This window comes from Choloepus didactylus, assembly GCF_015220235.1.
Source record: "Choloepus didactylus isolate mChoDid1 chromosome 25 unlocalized genomic scaffold, mChoDid1.pri SUPER_25_unloc5, whole genome shotgun sequence".
Taxonomy (NCBI): Eukaryota; Metazoa; Chordata; class Mammalia; order Pilosa; family Megalonychidae; genus Choloepus; species Choloepus didactylus.
Genome location: NW_023637610.1, coordinates 131,939 through 158,147, shown reverse-complemented (window position 1 = coordinate 158,147; position 26,209 = coordinate 131,939). Strand labels below are relative to the sequence as shown.

The following is a 26,209-nucleotide window of genomic DNA, read 5'->3' as shown; positions in this document are numbered from 1 at the left end:
CCCTTCATCTACTGACAATTGATCTTTGATAAGGAGTCAAGCCAAACAACTGGTACAGAGCAGCCTCTTCAACAAATGATGCTTGGAGTTAGGATTTCCATACCAAAAAAAAAAAAAAAAAAAAAAAAAAATGAAAGACAGACCCTATCTCACACCTTATACAAAAATTAACTTAAAATGTATCAAATACCTAAACATTAGAACTAAGAACATAAAACTTTTAGATGAAAAATAAGAAATTATCTTAAAGATCTTGTGGTAGGAGGTGGTTTCCTAGATCTTACACACAAAGCACTAGTAATGAAAGAAGAAATAGATAAATGGGATCTCCTCAAAACTGAACATTTTTGTGCATCAAAGGACTTTTAAAAAAAGAATAAAAAGGGAGCCTACACAAGGGGAGCCAATATTTGGAAATGACACGTCAAATAAGAGTTTAATATACAAAATATACAAAAAGATCCTACAACTCAACTATAAAAAGGTAAAGAAAACTAAAAATTTGGCAAGAGACATAGACAGACACTTTTCTGATGTGGAAATACAAATGTCTCAAAAACATATGGGAAGATTCTCAGCTTCACTGGCTATTAGGCATATGCAAATCTGAACAACAATGAGATATCACTGCACACATACTATAATGGCCTTGATTAAAAAAAGAAAACTACAAATGCTGGAGTGGATATTGAGAAATAAGCACACTTTTTCACTATTGCTGGGAATCTAGAGTTGTGCAACCACTCTGGAAGGCAGTGTGGCAGTCCTTCAGGAAGCTAAGCATAGAATTGCCATATGATCCAGCAATCCCTTTACTAGATATATATTCAGAGTAACTGAAGGTAGCGAACTGAAAGGACATTTTAGCACTGATATTCATAATGGCACTATTCACAATTGTTAAAAGTTGGAAGCTACCCAAGTGTCCATCAACAGATGAAGAGATAAACAAAGTGTGGCATATACATGCAATTGAATTGCATTCAATCCTATAAAGGGAGGAAGTTCTGAAATGGTCACCAACATGGATGACATCACTTTAAGGGAAATAAACTATACATAAAAGGCTAAAAATTGAATTAACTTATTGATATGACATAATTAGGATAAGCAAATTTATAAAGACAGAATCTGATATATAGTTTTGCAGAGGATGTGCTGGGGGTATGAAACAGGGATTTAAGGCTTAAAATGCACAGAGTGCATTTGGGGTGATAGAAAAATTAGGTATTAGATTGTGGTGATGGCAGTACATCACTGTGAACATAATTGACAGTTCTGAGATATGTACCTGAATTTGGTTAAAATGGTAACTCTTAGTTGTTACATATGTTACAAGAATATAAAGTTGAAGTAAATTCATAGAACTGCACAACACAATGAACTCTAAGTGAAATCACAAACTTTATTTAATAGAAAATTATAAAAATGTGCTTTCATCTGTTGTAACAAATGTAGCACATCAATGAAACTTGTTAATGATAGGAAGGTGTATAAGAATCCCTTCTTGTCACCATAACTGTTTTGTAAACCCACAGTTCTCTGATAGATACAAAGGGAAGAAAAGAAATAATGCAAAGCAGGACTTTGAAAGAATTCTCAGTGAGCACTTATGGTTTGTGTAATTTAAATATTAGGAACTGTGTAGATTAGGAGAGTCTTTGTATTCTGCCAAGTGGAAAAAAATTCATCTAGTTCAGTAGGCTAGAAGTTCTTTAGTATTTTATAATATTGAAACAACAAAAAGCTATTAGAAAACCATTTTAATTTTGAACCAGAAGAGTTTGAAGGTGAGAAAGTTCCAAGACTAAATCTTAAGGCATTGCCGTATTGCCTCACAGGGACAGAATCACCCCTGATTGAGATCCACTGGCTGAGAGACTGAGGACTGGAAACATTTTTACAGGGTTCCAAATAATGTCCCAGCCCTTGCCTCAGTCAAAACTTTAGTCATATATTTAAACTTTGAACCCAACCCATTTGTGCAAATGTAGAATTTGCTCCATAATAGTACTGCCATTTTAGAATGGAACTTTGTATGAATTCAATGAGAAAATCCCCAAAACATTATAAGCTCAGGTAATGTTGCATAAAGACATCAAATATGTTTCTCTTAATTAGTTAATGTTTTTAAATAAAGGATCAATGTAACCTCCTAATTTGCATTACAGGCAGGTCACTTCTAATTGACTGGAAGAAAACGTAGTTTGGCCAAGGGGTACACTGCCTATGGTTTCATATCCAAATTGTCCTGTTCTCCACTTTGTTGAGAGAGGAAAGCAATGCTCTGGAGAGAACAACACAGCCCATATCTTCATGTGAAGTCAATTCTTGATGATCCAAGGGACAAGTGAGGGTGCATTCATAGACATAGACATGGTGAAAATTTTAATTCAAAGGATGGGAAAGGTGTTAGAAAGTCAGAGCTGCACAAGGCATCATAATCCATGAAGAGGAGGAGTGAAAAGCTGGATTCACCTTGTGCAACCTGGTCTCTTGGGAACAGAGTCAGCAGCGATAATTTCCACTGTCTCCTCACCAGTGTCCCAAAGGGCAATGATGGCTCAGGGGTGAAGCAAAAAGGAAATGTGTTAATGAGTGTGCCGGTTTGAATGTATTGTGTCCCCCAAATGCCATTATCTTTGTGGTCTTGTGTGGGGCAGACGTTTTGGTGATGGTTGGATTTGCTTGGAGTGTGCCCCACCCAGCTGTCGGTGATGATTTCAATGAGATGTTCCCATGGAGGCGTGGCCCCGCCCATTCGGGGTGGGCCTTGATCAGTGGAGCCATATAGATGAGCTGACTCAAAGAGAGGGAAAGAGAGTGCAGCTGGGAGTGATGTTTTGAAGAGAAGCAAGCTTGCTAGAAAGGAACGTCCTGGGAGAAAGCCGTTTTGAGGTCGGAGCTTTGGAGCAGATGCCAGCTGCCTTCCTAGGTAGCAGAGGTTTTCCGGACTCCATTGGCCATCCTCCGGTGAAAGTACCCAATTGCTGAGGTGTTACCTTGGACGTTTTGTGGCCTTAAGACTGTAACTGTGTAGTGAAATAAACCCCCATTTTATAAAAGCCTATCCATCTCTGGTGTTTTGCATTCTCCAGCATTAGCAAACTAGGACTATGAGGGTCTGTGTTTATTTGAATCTCTATGTACCCCAGAAGGCTATGTTCTTTTAATCCATTCCTATGGTGTAGACCTTTTGATTATGCTATTTCCATTGAGGTGTTCCCCAGGGTGTGTCTTAATTCTCTTTACTGAAGTCCATTATAAAAGAATAAAAGACACAGAGAAACAAGCCCCAGAAAGAAGCAATGAGAGACAGAAGCTAAAAGAGAGAAACACACAGAAGCTCAGAGAGGAAGCCACAAAAGCCAGAAGCTGGAATCAAGGTAACCCAGGAGAGAAGGGAGAGACCAGTAGACATTCCATGTACCTTCATATGTGGCAGAAGTGTACTGAATGCTGACCACCTGTCTTTGTGGAGAAGATATCATACTGTTGATTCCTTAATTTGGACATTTTTCATGATCTCAGAACTGTAAACTTGCAAGGTCATAAATTCGCATTGCAAATGCCAACACATTTCTGGTGTATAGGATCTCATCTGTTTTCACAAACCAGAACAGAGAGAGAGGTAAATGAGGGAATGAGTAGCTAAAGGAAAGCTCTAAAAAACCCTGTTACTGTTCCTCATCCTATGCAAGGGAACATGACTTAACTTTTGGATCCTACATCTGTCTGGGGGATAACTGACCCCTTTCTACTATTTGATCTGGAGACAGAGGTTCAGTCTCCATTACCAACCATCCAGGAAGGAATTTGGACTTTCACACAGAGACGTTCCTCCAAGAGGTACCATTCAGGTCAGTTGGAGACTGCAGTAGAGGATGCAGAAAATGTCAGAGAATGGGCACCAAGAGTTTTCATCTAAGTTTACCAGAGGTCAATGCAGTACAGGCCAGAGAGTAGAGATCACCCAGCTTTTTGCTTCTGTATTATTCACAGACTTTCAGCAACCTCTGTGAAAACATACAGGTGAACAAAACCAGAGTAGTATCTGCTCCTTTGGATTTTACTGGAGAAGCCAGAGTACATTTGAAATAAGTGCATGTGACATACTGTAATCAGGTATACATCAGAAAAAGCAAGGACACATCAGAGTAATCAATAGTCATGACAAGTGCAGGTATTTATAGTGAATGGTCTGGGAATTACTTTGCGTATTGTATGAGGTACAGAACCAGGCTAGGGTGTCCTCATTGGATTGTCAAAAACCAGGTCAACACATAAAATATTGGAATTAATTTTGTGAATGCAAAATAGAAATTATAGCATTTCCATTGGACCAGCAATGTTTGAATGTGTGAAAATTTTTAATATTTTTTATCTCTTTCTTCCTAGATACATCATCAACATGGAACGAGAAAACAACACACAAGTTTCAGAATTTCTTCTTCTGGGGTTTTCAGAGACACAAGAATTTCAACCCTTCCTCTTTGGGCTGTTCCTGTCCATGTATCTGGCAACTGTCTTTGGGAACCTTCTCATCATCCTGGCCACCATCACTGACTCCCACCTCCACACACCCATGTATTTCTTCCTCTCCAACCTGTCCTTTGCTGACATGTGTTTTATCTCCACCACTATCCCAAAGATGTTGGTGAATATTCAGACACAGAACAAAGTCATTTCCTATGCAGGCTGCATCAGTCAAATGTTCTTTTTCATGCTCTTTGCAGCATTGGAGGACTTCCTCCTGACTGTGATGGCCTATGACCGTTTTGTGGCCATCTGTCACCCACTCCACTACATGGTCACCATGAACCCCCAGCATTGTGTTCTGATGGTTTTGGGGTCTTGGATAATGACTGCCTTGAATTCCTCATTGCAAAGCTCAATGGTGTTGCAGCTCTCCTTTTGTGCACATTTGGAAATCTCCCACTTTTTCTGTGAACTTAATCAGATGGTCCACCTTGCCTGTTCAGACACTTTCATCAATGACATAGTGATTTATTTTGCAACTGGGCTGCTGGGTGTCGGTCCACTTGCTGGGATCCTTTTGTCTTACTCTAAGATTGTTTCCTCCATTTGTGCAATCTCATCAGCTCAGGGGAAGTATAAAGCATTTTCTACCTGTGTGTCTCACCTCTCAGTGGTCTCCTTATTTTATTGTACAAGTCTTTGGGTATACTTTAGTTCTGCTGGTACATACAACACATATTCAAATGCACCAGCCTCAGTGATATATGCTGTGGTCACCCCTATGCTAAACCCTTTTATCTACAGTCTTAAAAATAAAGATATAAAAAGAGCTCTTAAAATATTCTTTAGAAAGAATCTATAAGAGCTTCATCTGTGCTGCAGCTGAGAAAGTGCCTGTAATTTCTGGGCTCTTAATATTTCTGTTTTTTTTTCAAAGTGTTTCCATGTGTTTGATTTTAATAAACATCAGGTATTAAGCCTTCTCTGTATCTTACATAATTAACATGTTATCCTTTTGTGTACTTACCCATATTTCCTATGTTTTTCTCAGTCTTGGATGAGAAAAAACTTGGAAATTCCAAATAGCCCTAAATTTTAGATTTTGGATAATATTTTATTGTTGATTGACTTTTATAATCACAGGCAAATTGTTCCTTTGTTTTAATGAAAGGGTGGAGGCAACTTTTCCAACTCCTGTTGAAAAAAAACCCATGTCATTTAAGTCTATAATAGTTTAATGCAAAAGACACTGCAGGTTTTCACTATTGTGTCTGTCATCCCATTGCATATCTTTACTTTAACAGATCTTTCTACTAATGTCTACTTTCACATACTGATCCTTCATATAGCAGGTCATCAATTTTTATCCTCCTTATGAAGGTCCTGTTGTCCACTTCAGAACATTGTCCTCAGTGCTTATCATGGTTAATACCTGCATAGGATACTAAAGGCAAAGCCATTTGCCCAATATATATTTTCAAGGGGAGTCTAGAAGGCAAATTTACAAAAATATGATATGATAAGGCCATCCCACCATGTGTGATTTTAAAAATGGTGAAGTAAAATATTCACTTATGCATTGCTTTACTAAAGAGTGATTTCTTTTTCATGATGTGAGTGTCCTCATTGAAGTATGGAATCTTGGTGAACACATGTAAAGGTGTATGTTCTTTGGTGTGCAGGAAATTTCTTTGTGTTCTATGTTATTTTGTTGCTCATATTACCACTGCTGCTTGACAGTTTCCCATGACATCTACAAATGTGATTGCCTTTGTTCCTCTATGCATACTTTCTGTCCTTTCTATAGATATCATAAAAACACAAAAAGGCAGGTGAGTGAATAATCTTTGTATTTGTTCTATCATCCTTTTATCTCACTTATCAATTTTTATTTCAGTCCTTATGGTCAAAGGAACATTAATGCAGGAATTTAGATTCCTGCCCACAAAATACCTCTGGTAATGGAAGTTTCTGATTCAGGGTCACAGGTTATGCCTGACAAACATATATGTGTATCCAAACTCTCCTTGTTGTCTGGCAGGGAATTTACCTGTGGTCAGTTTTAAGGACACTTATCAGAAATAAACTTTAATAAGTGGTGACATCAAGGCTGTCTTCAAATGTATGAAGGAATGAAAACAATCAGAAGTGACAGTTTTCTCTCAATATCCTTATATCTGTTAATGTTGACTGTTGTGTCACTTAGTTATTGCTCTGTAACAAGTCATCTTTAGATAAGTGGATTAAGATACTGATTTTACCACTTTATTGTAGTCTATGGTTTTGCTTCATTGGTTTACAATCTAACATATACATTAAGGTTTCTATTCAATTACTGAAGACTGGACTGATGGATTATGCTGAGAGATTAGACATTGGATATGCAATTAGATAATAGAGAATTAAGAATTGGATGGGGAAAGGAGTTTTGAGGTATTAGTCCCATTTTCCTGGCAGATCATGTGCCCTTCCAAAATGTGAGGATTGAACAGAGATGGGGGGGCTCAGCATTATAGATAATTATGAGCAGGAAAGGCATGGATTGATGTTGTAGAATCTCAGCCAAATTTATCTGCCTCTGAACATAGATTTCATGGCCAATCTTTCTTAAAATTAGGCAGAAAATATGGTTCTTTCTCTCATGGGTCCCCTGTGCCATGCTCTTGGAGATTCTTTGTGTATTATTAACTCCCCAATAAGGTCTTATAATTTAAAAGATTTTCTTTCATTGTAGCAGTCATTGAGGGATAAAATTCTGAAACATTTCTGTATTATTATAAAGTAAATGGAGATATAATCATTCTTGAATACATGCAAGTGTTTTATAAGTGGTATAATTGGAAAGCTTATAAACTATGTCATGATAGGGAATTTAATTAGAGACAGCAGTCAGCTTCAGTAAAAGAAGCCCCAAAAACAGTACCTTTCAGAATTAAAGTTTCATTAATTCTTACATCTCAGATTTAGGTTAGATTGTCCAGGGATAGTACAGCAGCTCAATGGCCTTGCAGGGGACTTGTTCATAAACCTTTCTCTTTACTTGGTTTTCAATCCATGTTCACAGAATATGGGCTGCTCCTGGCTTCATGGGAATCCATATTATCAGCCAAGAAAACAGGGAGAAGAATCAAGAGCATAGTACTAGTTGAGTTCCAGATGTATGGTGTGAAAACTGAAGTATAACAACCATATTTTGACAAATTCCATATAATAGGCTCAGTGAATTTTCATAAAATAATAACTCCATGTACCCAGAACCCAGATTAAGAAATAGAACATGACCATCCCCAGAAGTCCCTGCATGCCCGCATCTAATCACCCTCCCTTCCCCATGGTCATCACTATCCACAATTCTAATAGCATTGAATAGTTTTGTCTTTTACTTTATATGATTCTGCCCATCTATCAACTATCTATCTATGAAATCTTTCCATTTTAGTCATTTTAATCCATGTACTTCAGTGTTACTAATTATATTCCTAATTTGACTTTGTATAAATGGAACCCTATAATGTATGTTATTTTGTGTCTGGCTTATTTTGAACAACCTTAAATGGTGAGGCTTTTTTTAATTAGGAAAGTATAAGTTTAGATAGAAGTGCCACCTAAGACTTTGGCTTACATATCTTTAGTCAAAATAGGTTCACACTGTGTGGTAGGTAGAATAATGGCCTTCCAAAGATGTCCACATTCTAATTCCAGAAACCTGTGAATAAGGTAAACTACCTGTCCAGTGAGAATAAGAACAGCAGGCAGAATTAAAGTTGATCATCAACTGATCTTAATTAAGGAGATTATCTCTGTGGGCCTAATGTAATCTCAATGGGCCTTAAATGTTGAGGGGGAAGACAGAAAAGTCTTTTGCCAGAGGGATGTACTATGAGGAAAAAATGACTGTTCTTTACTAGCTTTGAAGATGGAAAGTTACATTGATCTAAGGAATTCTCTAGAATCTGGAAAATGCAAGGAAAACAGGTATTTCCTTAGAACATTTACCATGTATCCCATCACTTTTGATACAGTGACTTTACACCAATTCAAACCTCTTTGGATTTTTCAAAAACAGAACTGACAGATAATATTTGTGTTGTTTTGAACCACTAATTTGTGATTTTTTCTTATAGCAGAGACAGAAAACTGATAAATGTTGTAAATTGAAGATTGTTAATTTAACTGTATATTATCTCACTTACAAAATCGGAATTCTGCTTTTAAAGATAAAGCCCACAGGTAAACTGGAAATGAAACTCATCCATGTTTTAACTAAAGAATAATTGAACAAGATAACTTTTAAAAGAGGAATAAACAAGGGATATTTGACCTATTCTTTGTTAAAATGTGTAATTAGGCTGTGCTTATCACATTGGGAAATTGTAATAGGTGTAAAAACATGTATTAATGCCTCAGCTTAATCACAAACTATTCTTTTCAATGAATGAATTATTAGATAAAACGTGGTTTTAAATGCAGTAAGTAAATGAAGGATGTGGAAATAAATGGGGTTGGGGCAATTAATTATTTGTTGAAGCCCAAATAATGCTTACATTCATATATTAACACTAGTTACCATAAAAACTGATGATAAAAAGTTCTAAAATACCATAAGATTTCTGGATTAAATATAGCTTATTTTCTGAGTTTAAGCTGAGATGGGGAAAGCACAAAACAAATAAGTAGGAAGATATTTGATGGAATTGTATCCATTAAGAAAATGTACATCCAAACTTTATAAAGAAAATAAAGCACTTCAGTTCACCACTTCCATCAAATTCTAATAAAAGAGTTTAAATCATAGATGCAGAATTTCTTAGAACAAAAAATAATATTTTTTTCCAAAAAATGACTCAGAAATTGGAAGAAGCTCTTGAAAATTATGACAGTGCTTAATGATGAGACATCAGATCATAGACTTGTTTCAGTTTGAAGATAGTTTCCCCAGCAGAATGAAAAATGCTATCAAAGACCTAATACAAACTATCCATGTGGTAAAAGAATGGTTTTGTGGTAAAAGAATGTTTTGTGTTAAAACAAAGCCTAGCTGATTATATAATTATGTAGGAAAGAAACAAAAAATATTGTAATGAACTAGGAATAGTACCACACATTGTAACTAAATTATACCAGGTATGCCTATAATAGAATTGGAGCATTTGGAATAATGTTGACATTATTTGCATTATGGCTTTTCAAATTATGAGTATTTTTTCATACTTTGTAGATGTCAAAACCCATGGAGAGTCTCAAAGAAGATGGCTGGACAAAAGCCTGCTGCAGATACTTTTTTACTCTCATAGATTAGGCTTATATAAATTCAGACTATTCTCTGCTTACAAACTCCAAATAGAGCAGCTATGTCACTCTGTGCCTTTAGACTCTTTGTTTACATTTCTTCCCTTCTTTAAAAATTTTAAGTAAGCTACAATGTTTATGAATGAAAGCATGAAAGGCCAGTGTATATAATGACAAATTGATGGTGTCCTCATATTTGCTGAGGGTGGGGGGTGGGGAGCAGCTGTCATCAGTTTGCACAGCAAGAGTTATCTCCTGACAAAATGCTGGCAAGAGCAAAGAAGTGGGACTTGATGGTTATCTTGGATTTGGCTTTCAAGGGAGGACATGATGCCACTCTATTCCCTTAGATGATACAGTAGCATAAGCCTCTTCACTCAAGTGAAAACTTGGGTTGAAAATTTAAGAAAACATGTCCTACACAATGGAGAAGAGGAGTCTGATTAATCAGGGGATACATGAAGTAGAGAATCAGTAACCATACGCACTTGATTTTAGTCCTTAGAGGTTTTGGTTTTGCTTTTTATTAACTTGATTTTAATATTCAATCTATTTTTAATGAATCCATACTGTTAACTTATTGAGACTCTACTGTAATTCACTCCTTTAATGAATTAAAGACTTTTCAGGATGTCTGTAAAATTCAGTGCTTTCTGTAATGAAAAGCAGTGTTCTTTGGTCTAAGAACAACCCAGAAATAATTTCTAATGTTCTAAATACTGAATGAAAAAATTATTTATTTATACTGGGATTAAAAAAAGTATTGTCAGGACCCCAGGTTATTTGACCTTAAAATTATTTTACTGTCTTCTTTTATTACTATAAGGGAAATACAAATGGCTAATTAATACCAAAATACATTCAAAACCAGCTTAATTTAAAAAGCACAAATAGACTCTGGCTTGAAATGCCAAAATCTCAATGCTTTTATAGTTGGTGAGCTAAATGATGTGATCCATGAGAATACAAATTTAAAAACTATCACTGAAAAGTTAAAGTATCCACTGTTTTGATGAAGTCAATATATGCTGCCTCAGAAATTGCTCAGTAATTAATTGGAAACCCAGAAGTAAAGAGGAGAGTTAGTCATGTTGGTGAGACACATAGATTAGGTTAGTTTGTGGATAGTCAAAAGCAAACAAGTTATTGAAATAAATACTCAACAGCACATTTAATTTCTAAAAAATAACCACATATGGTCATAACTTAGGGCCAGATTTGATATCATGTGGCTTTATCTTCACTACAAATAATGGAACTGTAACCAAACACATTGTCCTCTAAAAAAATAGCCTTCTCTTCTTGATTGCAAAATACCATTCTATAAAGAAAACCCATATGCATTAAATGTTATTTTTATTTCATGAGTTTGATGACTATAGCATTTAATTTAAAATTGGAGTCTGTAATGGATGAATAAGCCTAATAGTTTTCAAATAACTTGAAAATCAATTTTATTTGACTTTGATGGTGTTTGAGGTTTTTTTAAGAATATCACTCAACATGTGCAATTGTAGCATGGAAATTATTTGAGGTCTTGTATTATTGTGCTTTAACTAGTGTGGAAAGAGCTTAAATTATAAAAACTAAAGATTAAAGTATAAGAAAGTATAAGCTCATGCTGCCTACTTCTAAGGGAAACTTGGTCATGACAACATCAGGTTATAAAACCACTGATTCATAAGGGATTCAAATCAATTTTTTGAGGTAGAACACCAGAATAATTACTCTTCCTTTTCATCTTAGATCTTTATTACTCAAATGCTGTTCATCCTATTGGAGCATTTCAGTACACATAAATGCTGTAATGTTAATAGCAAAGAGAAAAGCCATTATGAGTTGTATGCTGCTCATCATGACCAGGATGGAACAGTTTTTAAAATAAAAAATATGCCCTACAAAAAAAGAAAAACAAATGAAAAATTAGGGAAAACAATAAGAACAGACTGTATAGTACAAAGTGTAATGATGTAGAAGAAAAATATTGCATAGAAACATTTTGGAATAACAATTATGAAAGATGAGAACAAACATTTCAGAAAGAATAAGCACAAATCATGAACATGAAAAAAAGGCTCACCTTCATAACAGTGAAAGAAACTCATCTTAAAATATTCTGGAACTCTACTTTCCCCAATATAAATTTGTCAAATAAAATACAACCTGTAGTGGTGAGAAGGTAATAAAGCAGGAACTTGTTAACTGTCAATAAAGTATGAGTTATCCCAGAAAGATACAAATGCTGGAGAAGATGTGGAGAGAGATACACCTATCCACTCTTGGAAGGGAAGTAGAATGTTCAGCTCCTCTGGAAGGCTGTGTGGTGGTTCCACAGGAGGCTAAGTATAGAGTTGTCATATGGTCCTGCAACCCTGTTATTAGGTATATACTTGAAAGAACTGAAAGCAGGGACATGAATAGGCATTTGCACAGTAGTTTTTATGGTGGCATTATTCATGATTTGCAATGGATGAGGGTGGCCTGAGCATACATCAATGGGTGAATGGAAGGAAGAACTGCAGTGAGTACCAGGGAATATTTATTGAGCTTCTACAAGAAGGAAAGAAGTTGTGAGGAATGAATTAGTTGAACGAAACATGAGGACACTACATTGAATGAAATAAGCCAGAAATGGACAAATATTGTATGGTCTTACTAATATAAACCAACTGTAATAAGTAAGTGCTGGTAATTGAATTTGAAGGCATAGGCTATCAGGAGATAGAACATGGGCATAGATTGGGGAATCAACAATAAGTGCAGTGTTCAATACAGCTTATTGTAAAGATTCCTAGATTGTATTCAACAATGCAAGAGAACAGAATATTTAATAAGGCTTATTGTAAGGGGTCCTAGATTGTAAGCTCTTGCAGCAGCACATCTATTCATGAGTTTTAACTGTTATTTAAGAAATGTTTATTTGGTACAAAATTTATATTCTCTGTATCACACTATGTAATTTCACCTGCAATGTCAGTTTATTTAAACAGCATAATTTCATGGACCCTAAAATAGGGAATAAGTCTTGTAATTATCTACAGGTTTATGTAATACCCCAATACCTCCCATAATGTTTTGTACAGAAAATAAAAGATATATGCAAAGTCCACTTGAGGGACTGGGGGGTGGGTAATGTGAAAATATTAAACTTCCCCACCTGGGGAATTCCTGATATTCTAGCAAGCATTAGGGATTCCAAAATTAATAAGTCAAGCCCTCAATCTTGGGACTTGCCCTTATGAAACATATTCCTGCAAAGGAGCAGCTAATCCTATTTAAAATTTTGCCTAAGAGTCACACTCAGAGAACTTCTTTGCTACTCAGATATGGTCTCTCCCTCAAAGTCATAAACACACTACATGTTTCCCAGGGGTGCAAGCCTACCTGGCAGTGTGGGAGATGACTCCCAGGGATGAGCCTGGCCATGATATGTTAGGATTGAGAATGCATTGTTGAACAAAAGGGGGAAAAGAATTGAAACAAATAAAGCTCCAGGGGTTAAGATATTTCAAATAATCAGGAGGTCATTCAGAGGTTAATCTCATGCATTATATAGATATTCCATTTTGTTTCTGTTGTATTAAAGTAGCTAGAAGGAAACACCTAAATCTGTTGAACTGTAATCCAGTAAACATGATTCTTTATAATGATTGTATAAATATATAGCTTTTATTGTGTGACCATGTGATTGTGAAAACTGTGTGACTGATACTTTATCCACTATATGGGCAGATGAGTAATAAAATAATGTAAAATATATATATTAATGGTGTAAGGGGTTTGTGGTGTTTTGGGTGTTCTTTTTTTTAACTTTACTTGGGAGTAATGAAAATGAACTAAACTTGATTATAGTGATGAATGAATGCACAAATGTGTGATGATAATGTTAGTAATTGTATACTCTGGATGGATTTTATGGTGTTTGAATATATCTCAATAAAATTGCCATAAAAATGTGTGTTGTCTAAGAAAATGCTTAATGCTGAGAGGTACAAATTAGTGTTTCAATTATTTGTAAGAAGGAAACCCCAAGAGATGGAAAATTCCTTGTTCAGCAGCCATTTTTCAGAAGTGGGAGTTTATGTTGTAAGAACTCTGGTCTCCTTTGAGGTTTCTCTGTTTTTACAATAATGTTTGATGGGGTCAATGTCACATGGCCTCTAAGAAAGTAACTTCAGTGTAGATATGTCAGGCTTGAATTTATCTCTGCCTTTTCACCAATCTTCTGATATTGAACTAGATACTAAAGTACTGAAAGATCTAACCACCTCAAATGTAACTAGAGAAATATGAAATTAATCATGTAAAAGACATCACAGAAATTAAATTACATGATTTATCTGAGATGCTTAACTAGGGATGGAAAATAGGGAGTGCTATCCTCAGTATTCAATGACTTTGAGGATTTTTTTAGACCAAAGGCTTTTATTAATTCCATAAATTTTTATTTTAGAGGCAGACATTAACTCTAATTTAACTACCCAGGCAGGGCAGATGATGGCATAGAGAGGGTTAAAATTTAGTTAGTCTTCTAGAGCAAGAAGTAAATACCAGGAAAAACTAGTGAATAATCTGGCACAACTGCTGGAGGAATTCCTGATTGCTCACATATTGTACACCAGCAGGGAATGGGTGGAATGGCTGAGATTGCAGCATAGAACTGAAGTCAAGCTCCACAGTCTGTGGCTGGTGACCCTTCCCTCACCAGCACAGCACGCTGAGCTGCAAAACTTTGCTGTGGGAGAAAGAAACAGTCCCTTCCATGAGCGGGGAAATTGAGCTAAATCAAGTTCCAACTGTGGTATTTCAATTAATAATTGCAGACTGCTGAATACAGTTTACATGCACAGATAAACCCCTACCAATCAGGAAAGTACACTGAGGTCATTCTCAGTGAAGAGGAGGAGGGGCTGATGGAAGGAAAATTACAGAGGCTTTTGGAGACAGCTGAGCTTAGAATACTGGAAAATGACTGTGTCCCAAGAAAAAGAGCACAGAGTACCGGGTACTGTCTCTGGCTGACAGTTGAAACTGTGGTCTGGGGACTGGCTCTGAAAAGGGGCTTTCTCACTTTCTTCTTTTTTTCTTTCAATCTAAGCAGCTCATTAGAGATAGCCTCAGGCATTTTCAATTCTGAGCACTTACCCAGGCAAGGGTGGAGTTAACAGAGTCAGAGAGACAAAGGAGGAATTCATGTGTGGAAGATAACTCCCTAGAGGGTGTATCTTCCTTAAGAAAAGGGGAACAGGGCCCAGCTCAAATGGCTGCCCTCCCTCAGAGTATGCAGACACCAGGGCCTGGGGGAAAACAAACAAACCAACCATAAAAATCCATATATTTTTAAACAAAAGTGATTAAATCTTCTGGGTAATGCATTAATAAATAATCCTTTTACTCCAATATTTATATGTATTTCAGTCCCAAACAGTGAATCTTTGATATGTCAAACCATCAGGGAGTCATAAATATGGGAGTCAGGTATTGATTCTCTTCTCCCCTGCCAGAACTGAAAAGTGTTTTCCTTTTAATATCTGCTTTAATCCCAGATGAGAAAATGGAAGGAAAACCATGGATTCTATTCCTTGGGAATTGATGATTCCATCTGTGGATTTGCTGAATAAGCCAGTGGGTTGCAGAAACCTTAGATGTGAACAATTTGGATTATAGGGGTTATATGAGTAGTTATTACTTTTAAACCAAGTTTGGAAATCCAATATTTGGAAATAGCAGATTTCCAATACTGGAAAGAGAAGATGGGGTCACATGTGGAAAAATTGTAGCATAAATTTTACTAGACTCCTTCAGGTGTATTTAAAACATATTTGCTTAACAATGAGTGTTTATTTGATTGTTTATGTTTTTTCTATTGGAAAAACATATGTAAGACATTAATGGAAATATGGAATATGATTTGTTGAAACTCATATAATTTCCTGCCATGTACATATGATACAGAAATTATCAGTTGCATGAATGGAGACATGCTCAGGAATTTTCAAAGGATTGTTGAAGTAACAATGAAAATGAATTTCAACCACCAGCAATATTATGTATCAGTTAAACCAGAATTTAATCAGGTATCTTTAATATAAAGAGGGTGAAAAATTCTTAATATTGTTGCAAACTAAAATGTCTTGAGGTACTATTAGTAGCATGATACTATTTACTTAAGTTTTCAAGAGAACCATTTACTAGCTCATGAATAAATTTGAAAATTATGGGAACATTGTTAGGTACATATCCAAACAACTTATTACATTGTTTGCTTTAGAGTGAAAGATGTGCAAGGGAAAGGAATCATTCAGGGATAGCAAGACAAGACAAATGTTATTGGTGATAATTATCTGTGCTGCTTTGAACCACTGTCCAGTGACCTTTACTTTTAGTCTGAAGCAGTCACTTTACCAGTGCTCGTAGGGCAAGTGTAGTGGTGATGGTGCCCCTTAGCTTTTGTTAATCTGAGAATATCTTCATCTCACTCTCATTTTTGAGAAATAGTCTCTCAAGGTATAAAATTCTTGGCTGGAGGTTGTATTCCTTCAGTTCTTTAAGTACTGTAACTCACTCCATTCTTGCCTACATGGTTTATGATGAGAAATATGCACTCAATCTAATATGGACTCCTTTTAAGTAACAGGTTGCTTTCCTCTTACAGCTTTCAGAACTCTCTCCTTGTCCTTGCTTATGATAGTGTAATCAATATATGATGGGGTATTTTTTCCTTCATGTTTATCCTGTTTGGTTTTCTCCGAGCTTCTTGGAGTGTGTATTTATGACCTTTGCTAAGTTTGGAAATTTCTGTGTCCTTAATATTTTGACAGTTGCTTCTGCCACTCTCTCCCTTTCTTCTCCTTCTAGGATTCCCACAATGTGTACACTGGTGTGCTTGATGGTGTCCCTTAGCTGTCTTAGACTATTTTCACCTTTAATCTTTCTTTTGTATTCCTGGTTCTCCGTCTGACTTACTTCAAGTGTTTTGACTTAAACTTCACTGATTCTTTTTTCTACTCACTTCATTTCACTCTTGAAACTCTTCTGGGTATTTTTCTTCAATTATCGTGATCTTCAACTCCAATTTCTCAATTCCTTTTTACAAGGTCTGTATCTTTACTTCCACTCTCATATTTTCATTCACTGTTTTCCTGATATGCTGTAGTTCTTTCTCTGTACTTCCTTCAACTCCTTGAGCATTTTTAAAATCAATTTCTAAAAGTGCTTGTTTAGTACATCCACATTCTCATCTACTTGATTGGTGTTTTCTGTACTTTTTTTCCTCTTCCACTGGATGGGTCAACATTTTCTTTTTCACTGTTTGTCTTTACTCTTTTTTTGCACACTGTACATTTTACTATGTTAAAACCTTAACTCTGGGATATAATCCCTGGAATATCTGTTTCCTGGTTTTATTACCAGCTCATCAATGATAAAACAGTGGTTCCCTTGAACTTCAGCCCTCCTATCAGGACGTTCTGCCAAATGTGAATATGGTGTGCAGGGTCTACCCTGTCTTACTGGGCCCCTATCTTGTCTTGAGACTTTGATTGCTTTTGTTTTGAAATTCCCCTATTCACAGGAGTTTGTCCCCTCTGATTCACAAGGAAGAAAGCTCACTCTCCTAGATATCTGAAGATGGCAGGCCTTTGTTCCAAACTGTCTACCTCTGTAGTATTTGACACTTCTTTCATAGTCTCATACCACTTTTTCCTGAGAAAATTCTGAGAGGACAGTCACTCCAGGGAGGACTTTCCCAATTCTCTTTCCAAGTCAAAACAGGCCCAGCCACCCACAAAGGGGCACAGAATGGCTCCAAAGTGCCCTAAGACAAGTATTCAGAAGAGAACCAAAAGCTTTTCCAATGTAAATATTTCTTGGTTTGCCCAGCAAATGCAGGCCTGAGGAAGTGATGCATCATTAAATCTCTGCAAGGCATGTTGAAACAAAGCCTGCCACCACCTGTGTACAGAGCTGGTTGAAAGAATAGTCGCAATCAGAGCTGGGACACTGTCATATGGAGTACATATGCACTGGCTTAAAGAGACTCATTCCTGCTATTGTGCTATTAGTAGCAGGATATTATTTATATAAATTATTGAGGAAACTATTTATGGGTTTATGAATCAATAGCAAAATTATATAAACATAGTCATGTTCATATCAAGCATCTTTGGGATGATGGCAGATGTGACACGGTTGTCAGAATAAGACAGATGGGAGAGGAAGAAGTAAATGGGCATATGGAGGTAGGAGTCAGTTGTGGTTGCCAGGATGATGAGCAGGTTCCCAAAGATGGTGGCCATTACATGGACAGGAATAGCCAAGAGGATGGGTTGTAATTCTGGATCCTCTGAAAATCCCAGAAGGAAATTTGAAGTTTATGTATAATTTCCTTATTCTATGAGATTGACATACCTAAAATGGTTATCAAGAGAAAAAATTACAAATCCTCATAAACATGGACATTTATGACCTTGTGGAGATTTTGTAATTGATATTTTGTAGTCAAGAAATTAATTTCCATATTTTATTCATTGATCTGGTCACTTTAGGGATCCTTTGTACCATTTCTATTAGGAATTATGTTACTACCATAATTTTTCCCATTCACTCTTTAGAGGAATGTATATTGAATTTTGACTATGTACAAGACAGTCTAGACAATGAATTTAGAATGCTGAAAACAAAAGTTCCTAAAAACTGTAATAAAAATACATATAAGCAAATTAATAAGATTATATAGTATGCCATAAGATGACAAATGCTAAAAGGAAATGAAAGTAGGTAAAGTAGGAGAAAGTTAAGTGGGGATGCTACATGTACTGGATGTCCACAAAAGTTCAGCCTGACAAGTTGATGTTTGAACAAAGTTCTCAAGGTCTAGTCCGTGAGAGCCACAGAGTTTTCTGGGCCCAATAGAGGGAATGGACATTGTAGAGGTCTTGACTAAGGGGCTTGTTTAAGATGTTCAAGGCCCAAAATGAATACACTCTGTTCAGGTCAATGAGCAAGGGGAAGAGAGATAATAGACACTATCAATGAATATAGGAGAATGAGGTGTCCTGTTTTTTGTTGAGAATTCAAGACATGGGGAATCACTTGTCCACGTATTATGCCTTTTGCACTGTATTAATTTGGTTAAAAAGTGTCCCATGAATTGAGTAAAATTCTTCCTTCTTTCCATCTCTGTTTTCATTCTTGCCCCTATATTAAAAGAAAACTTTTAGAATATATGAGCCCAGGTATCTCTGCTCTGATGACTGCTCAGTGGAAACAGGAGTGGCAACACTCACTATCACTCCTAGTGATCCATTAGGTAAATTTTTGCTTCCTGTCCCTGCAAGCTTAAGCTCTGCTGGTCTACAAGTCTTTGTTCCAAAAGGAGGTGTGCTTCCACCAGGAAACACAATAATCCCATTGAACTGGAAGTTAAGACTGCCACCTGATCACATTGGGCTTCTTATGACTGAATCAACAGGCCAGGAAGGGGATTACTGTACTGGCTGGGGTGATTGATCCTGACTATCAAGGGGAAATAGAACTGCAACTACACAGTGGAAGTAAAGAAGAGTCTTCCTGGAATACAGGAGATACCCTAGGGCATCTCTTAGTACTTCCATGCCCTGTGATTAAAGTCAATGAAGAATTGCAACAACTCAATCCACACAGGACTACAAATGACCAAGAAACTTCAGGAATGAAGGTTTGGGTCACCACACCAGGCAAAGAACCATGGCCAGCTGAAGTGGTTGCTGAGGGTAAAGGGAACATGGAATGGGTAGTGGAAGAAGGTAGTGATAAATATGAAGTATGGACATATGACCAGTTACAGAAATAAGGATTATGATGGCATGAATATTTCCTCCTTGTTTTGTTATGATCATGTTTGTATTTGTAAAGCAAATATCTTTTCTTTCTTCTCTGTCTCATCCCCTTATCATATGGCATAAGCTGTATTCATTTTGCTGTATTCAAGCTAAAGGAAATAAATTTTAAGAGTTAATGTTACCCAAGGACTTGCACTCTATTCTGGAGAGATTTAGTGCATTTCCAGTTGTACACTGCACAGTGGAGTATTGTTAGGTGAAATATATGTCTGTTATTGTTCTCTTCTTAGAGATAAAGTATGGCTTTGGGTGATGTGTATAACTGCCAAGTTGACAAGGGTTGTACTGTGATGGTTAGTTTCATGTGTCAACTTGGCCAGGTGATGGTACCCAGCCCTCTGGTCAAGAAAGCACTGACCTAACCATTGCTTTTGAGGATGTTTGTGACTGGTTAATAAATCAACAGGCTGGTTTATTAAATCATCAGTCAATTGGCTGCAGCTGTGACTGATGAAGTCAATGAAGGGCGTGTCTTCCACTATGAGGGAACGCAGTTTGCTGGATTTAATCCAATCAACCAGTTGAAGACTTTTAAGTGAGACAGATAGAGGACCTTCGCTTCTTCTTTGGCTGCCCAGCAAAGCATTTCCTGAGGAGTTTGTCAAAGTTGCCAGTTCATTTCCTGAGGAGATCATCAAACATCTTCATTGGAGTTGCTAGTTTGCATCTTGCCCTATGGAATTTGGACTTGTGCATACCCACAGTTACGTGAGACACTTTTATAAGTCTTATGTTCACAGATATTGCTCATTGATTCTGTTTCCCTAGAGAACCCTAACTAATACAGAGCCTAATGTCCTGATATCTGATGAGGCCTATGTTGTGGAAGCATCTATGATAACCCCCTATCCCCTGCCTCCTGGTGTTCATGTCCTTTCCTATATCCATCCCATTGAGTGTGTGCAGGACACAGTGGCTCACCTCCAATGATTACAGTGTGGCAAATGAAATGGCATGTGACTTTTGTAAGTACAGTTCTAAAATAATTCAAATTCCATATTTGGGCATTTTGGCATCCTGATTGTATGCTCAGATGAAAGCCAACTGCCATGTTGTGATTTACCCAACCAATGATCCATGTGGTGAAGTATTCAGGAAATCCTTTGGCCAATAACCCACAAGAAACTGAATCATGCTAACAGTTTTCATATAACACCTTAATATTAACACCTTGTATTAATATTGTATATTTATTACAATTCAGAAAAGAACATTTTTACACTTGTACTGTTAACCCCAGTTCATCATCTACAACAGGGTTCACTGTTATCCAGTCACATGTTTTAACTTCTAACTTTTATTCTCATAATACACATGATGCAACACATTCCCCTTCGACTACATTCACATACAAAATTAACTTTAATAAGATCTTTCCATCTATTCAGGGCCCCTTACACTTCCCAATAAATTTGATCCTTTTTTTCAAATTATGCAAAGTGGGCTCTTGGAATTTTGATTGTGTCTACTGCTACTGACACCTCTACACAAATACAAAATCTCCTGGGTTTTGGAATCTCTAGACAGGAGTCCCTTTAATCCAGGTGTGATCTCCTCCTATCCTCAATAGTCTTGAACTTATGATGCACTCTTCCACTAGGACCTCTTTTGGAAAAAGGGTGTCTGCTTTCCAACCCCCAGTCCTCCCAGCCAAGCAGGCAGAACTGTGCAGAGCCAGGACATGACCCATTTGATATGGGCTGGATCATGTCATAGTAACTCAATTAACTTTTTCATACTTGGATTGAAGAGGAGACCCTTTGACAAGTTTCTGTGTTGTAGCTTTAACTCTTCCTTCTCCCATTTCCCTCAGTGATGCCAAAACTTGTTTTGGGGTCCCATTTCAGAAAATAAGTGACCAGGTGGAAAGGTGCCTATAACACTCAGATATCTTCCCCACCATGACCAGGAATGGCCTGGGCCCTTGTACAACTTAATAATCAAATGATAAGAAAGTTTAACATATAATTATCATATGACCCAGCAATGTCAATCTAAAAGAATTGGTATACATCTAAAAGAATTGAAAGCAGGGCCTCATAAAGATATTTGTACACCAATATACATAGCAGCATTATTCACAATTTTCAAAAGAAAGAAACAACTTAAGTGTCCATCAACAGGTGAATAGACAAAAAAATTATGGTCTATTCATACAATGGGAAATTATTCAGGCATTTGAAGGAATGAAGTTCTGACTCATGCTACAACAAAGATAAAATTTGAATATATTATTTTAAGTGAAACAAGCCAGCAACCAAGAGACAAAGATTATATGATCTTGCCTCTATGAACTACCTAGAATAAGCAAATTCAAAGAGGCAGAAAGCAGACTTTAGGTCTCCAGGGTCTAAGGCCCAGTAGAAGGCCAACAGCTGTTTCTCAAATGGAGAATAGTCATCTGCAGAGGATGGTAAAGCTTTACTCCAAAATCCTAAGGGCCTGCATTGTGACTCTCCTATAGGAGCCTGCCAAAGTCTCCAAACAGCATCTCTATTTGCCAGTAACACTTCAAGCACCATTGGGTCAGTGGGATCATATGGTCCAAACAGCAGAGCAGCTTGCACAGCAGCCTGCACCTGTCACAGAGCCTCATCTTGTTCTGGTCCCCACACAAAACTAGAAGCTTTCCTGGTCACTCAGTAAATGGGTCACATTGATTGGAAAGCAGACAACCTTTTTCCAAAAGAGGTCCTAGTGGAAGAGTGCATAATAAGGTCTAAGGCCTGCTACTGGGCCTTAGACCCTGGAGACCTAAAGTCTGCTTTCTGCCTCTTTGAGTTTGCTTATTCTAGGTAGTTCATAGAGGTAAGATCATAAAATCTTTGTCTCTTGGTTGCTGGCTTATTTCACTCAAAATGAGCACACCCAAATTAGGATTATGTTGTCTCCAAAATCCAAAGAGGCCAACTAAGCGTTGTGCCTCTTTTTTGGTCATTGGAAGGGCCAGATGCAACAGCTTATCCTTCACCTTAGAAGGGATGTCTCAACAGGCCCCACACCACTGGACACCTAGAAATTTTACTGAGCTGGAAGACCCCTGTATTTTTGTTGGATTTATCTCCCATCCTCTGCCATGCAAATACCTTACCAAAAAATCTACAGTAGTTGCTACTTCTTGCTTGTTAGGTCCAATCAACATGATATCATCAATATAATGTACCAGTGTGATGTCTCGTGGGAGGGAGAAATGATCAAGATCCCTGCAGACAATATTAATGCATAGGGCTGAAGAGTTGATATACCCTTGAGGTAGCACAGTGAATGTAAACTACTGGCTTTGCCAGCTGAATGCAAACTGTTCCTGGTGTTCCTTACTAACAGCAATCAAGAAAAAAGCATCTGCCAAATCAATGCCTGCATAACAGATACCAGGGGATGTGTTGATTTGCTCAAGCAATGATACCACATCTGGAACAGCAGCTGCAATTGGAGTCACCACCTGGTTAAGCTTGCAATAATCCTCTGTAATCCTCCAAGACCCATCTGTTTTCTGCACAGGCCAAATAGGAGACTTGAATGGGGATGTGGTGGGAATCACCACCCCTGCATCCTTCAAGTCCTTAAGAGTAGCATTAATCTCTGCAATCCCTCCAGGAATCTGGTATTGCTTCTGGTTTACTATTTTGCTAGGCAGGGGCAGTTCTAGTGGCTTCCACTTGGCCTTTCCCTCCATAATAGTCCTCACTCCAGGAGTCAGGGAACCAATGTGAGGATTCTGCCAGTTGCTGAGTATGTCTATCCCAATTATGCATTCTGGCACTGGGGAAATAAACATAGAATGGGTATAGGAACCCACTGGACCCACTGGATGATGGACCTGAGCTAAAACTTCATCAATCACCTGACCTGCATAAGCCCCAACTCTGACTGGTGGAACAGAGTGATGTTTTGAGTCTCCTGGAATTAATGTCACTTCTGAACCAGTGTCTAATAATCCCCCAAATATCTGATCATTTCCTTTTCCCCAATGCACAATTACCCTGGTAAAATGCCATAGGTCCCCCTGGTGAAGGCTGGAAGAAAGATTAACAGTATAAATTTTTGGCAGTGTAACAGGGTCCTTCCCAAGGGTATCCAGCCTTCCCCTCATTCAAGGAACTCTGGATCTGTGAACTGCCTCAAGTCTGGGAATTGGTTAAGGGGCCATGACTTTGTGTTTTTGGAATTCAAGGGAGACTTTTGTTCACTTGACCTAGAATTCTTCTGCTTATATAGTTCAAACAAGAATTTAGTCAATTGGCCATCTATTTTTCTACTTGGTACTCCATGATCTACTAGCCAATACCATAAATCTCAGTGAGTCATATTACTTGGATTGCTGCTTTGAGCCTGTTTTCCATTATGGGAGTCATGCCCACCTTGTCTGTGGTGATTAACTGTAGCCACTTGGCTTCTGCCAACTCCAGATCTGATAATCCCTATTGTGTTTAAGGATTCCAGCTCAGTGACAGCAGTTCCTACAGTAACACCTGACCTACAGAGAAGGGTGACTACAGAGCTTTTCAGAGATGATGGAGCTAGTCTCACAAATTTATTCCTCACAGTCCTGGTAAAAGTTGTGTCCTCTGGACATACCAGGGGTGTGTGAGCAGGTCTTTGATGATAAATCCACTTTAACATTCCAATCTCTCTAAGCTTTCAAATCTCCTCATTATACCAGGGCAGTTCTGGCATTTCAACCTCTTGTAGTGCCAGCCACCTTTTGATCCATGTTTCAGCCAACCACCAAAACAAACTGTTAATGCCCTTTCTAACTCCTTGAGCTACATTTGAATGCAGAATCTCTGCTTAGTGGCCCCATATCAGTAAATTCAGCCTGATCCAACCTTATATTCCTTCCACCATTATCCCACACCCTTAATATCCATTTCCACAAATATTCCCCTAGTTTCTGTCTGTATAAGTTGGAAAACTCATACACTTCTTTTGGAGTATAGCATTCTTCCTCATGGGTCACACTTCATACTTCACCCTTTAGGGCCTGTTGGGACTTGAGTCTAGTTATAGGTCTTGAAGTAAAGACTGGTGGTGTGGGTGGGCCATGAAAAGAATTAGATATATCCCTCAGGCCATTTACCTCAGGACATTCTGTTGCATTTTTATCTCATAAAACAAGAGTAATCTCTCCAGACAGAGGAGTGAGGGCTGCTTCCTCAGTATGCTTAACTGAACAGGTTCCCTTTTACTGAGAATGTGTTTTCTTCAACCCTCATGTTCACAAATCTTGAAGTCTTTCTAAAAACTGTTTTTTACTTATTTTTAGTAGCTGTGCTAGTTTGAATCTGTTATGTACCCCATAAAATACTATGTTCTTGTAATCTACTTTTTGGAGGCAGACATATTGTGGATGGGATCTTTTGATTAGCTTGATTCCATGAATATGTGACCCCAAAAACTGTGAGTGGGCCTTTTTATTAGATTATTTCCATGGAGAAGTGGCCCCACCAATTCAAGGTGAGTCTTAATTATAGTTTACTGAAGCCTTGCATGGAGCTTAGTGACAGAGAGAGAATGAGCTCAGAGCTGACACAGACCCAGATCCTTGGATATTTTGACAGAAAGACATTTGGAGATGTTAAGCTAACAGATGAAGCCCAGAGTTTCCCTAGAGAAACTACAATATGCAATCCAGAGTTTTCCCCTGATAGAAACAAGAAAGAACCCACCAAAGCTGAGAAAGAAGCCCAGAGACACTTTGGGAAAACCAATGAAACCAAAAGGCAAACATGGGAGAGAATGTTCAACAGAGCCAGCCATGTGTTTTCCCATGTGACAGAGGAACAAAAGATGCAATCAGCCTTTCCTCAGAGAAGGTATCTGCCTCTTGATGTCTTAATTTGGACATTTCCATAGCCTTAGAATGATAAATTTGTAACCTAATAAATGTCCATTGAAAAAGCCAATCAATTTCTGGTATATAGCATTTTGGCAGGTTTAGCAAATTGGAAGAGTAGTTGTTAGTAGATCTTCCTAGTGAGGAACTCTGAGATTGGTTTGTAAATTACTGATTAGAAGAAAATTTAAAAATGCATACCAAATTAGAATTGCTATGGACAACAGTATGTCATTGTGCCAGTTTGAGTGTATTGTGTCCCCCAAATGCCATTATCTTTGTAGTCTTGTGTGGGGCAGGCGTTTTGGTAATGGTTGGATTTGCTTGGAATGTGCCCCACCCAGCTGTGGGCAATAATTTTGATGAGATGTTCCCATGGAGGCGTGGCCCCACCCATTCGGGGTGGGCCTTGATCAGTGGAGCTATATAAATGAGCTGACTCAAAGAGGAAAGAGAGTGCAGCTGGGAGTGATGTTTTGAAGAGAAGCAAGCTTGCTAGAAAGGAACGTCCTGGGAGAAAGCCGTTTTGAGGCTGGAGCTTTGGAGCAGATGCCAGCTGCCTTCCTAGCTAGCAGAGGTTTTCCGGACTCCATTGGCCATCCTCCGGTGAAAGTACCCGATTGCTGAGGTGTTACCTTGGATGCTTTGTGGCCTTAAGACTGTAACTGTGTAGTGAAATAAACCCCCGTTTTATAAAAGCCTATCCATCTCTGGTGTTTTGCAT

At 37.7% G+C, this 26,209-nt stretch overlaps 2 protein-coding genes across 2 annotated transcripts in view; one reads left to right on the top strand and one right to left on the bottom strand.

Moving 5' to 3' along the window:
- LOC119525697 (olfactory receptor 7C1-like) overlaps positions 1–26,209 on the bottom strand; it is a 209,431-nt gene that overhangs the window by 166,488 nt on the left and 16,734 nt on the right. The gene's annotated exons all lie outside the window — the stretch shown is intronic.
- LOC119525693 (olfactory receptor 7A10-like) lies at positions 4,412–5,341 on the top strand. The gene has a single exon (XM_037824521.1). It carries the CDS (start codon positions 4,412–4,414, stop codon positions 5,339–5,341), a length of 930 nt encoding a protein of 309 aa, XP_037680449.1.

Bases quoted from the DNA above. Each gene is read 5' to 3' on its own strand.
- LOC119525693 (XM_037824521.1), top strand. From the start codon at position 4,412: ATGGAACGAGAAAACAACACACAAGTTTCAGAATTTCTTCTTCTGGGG.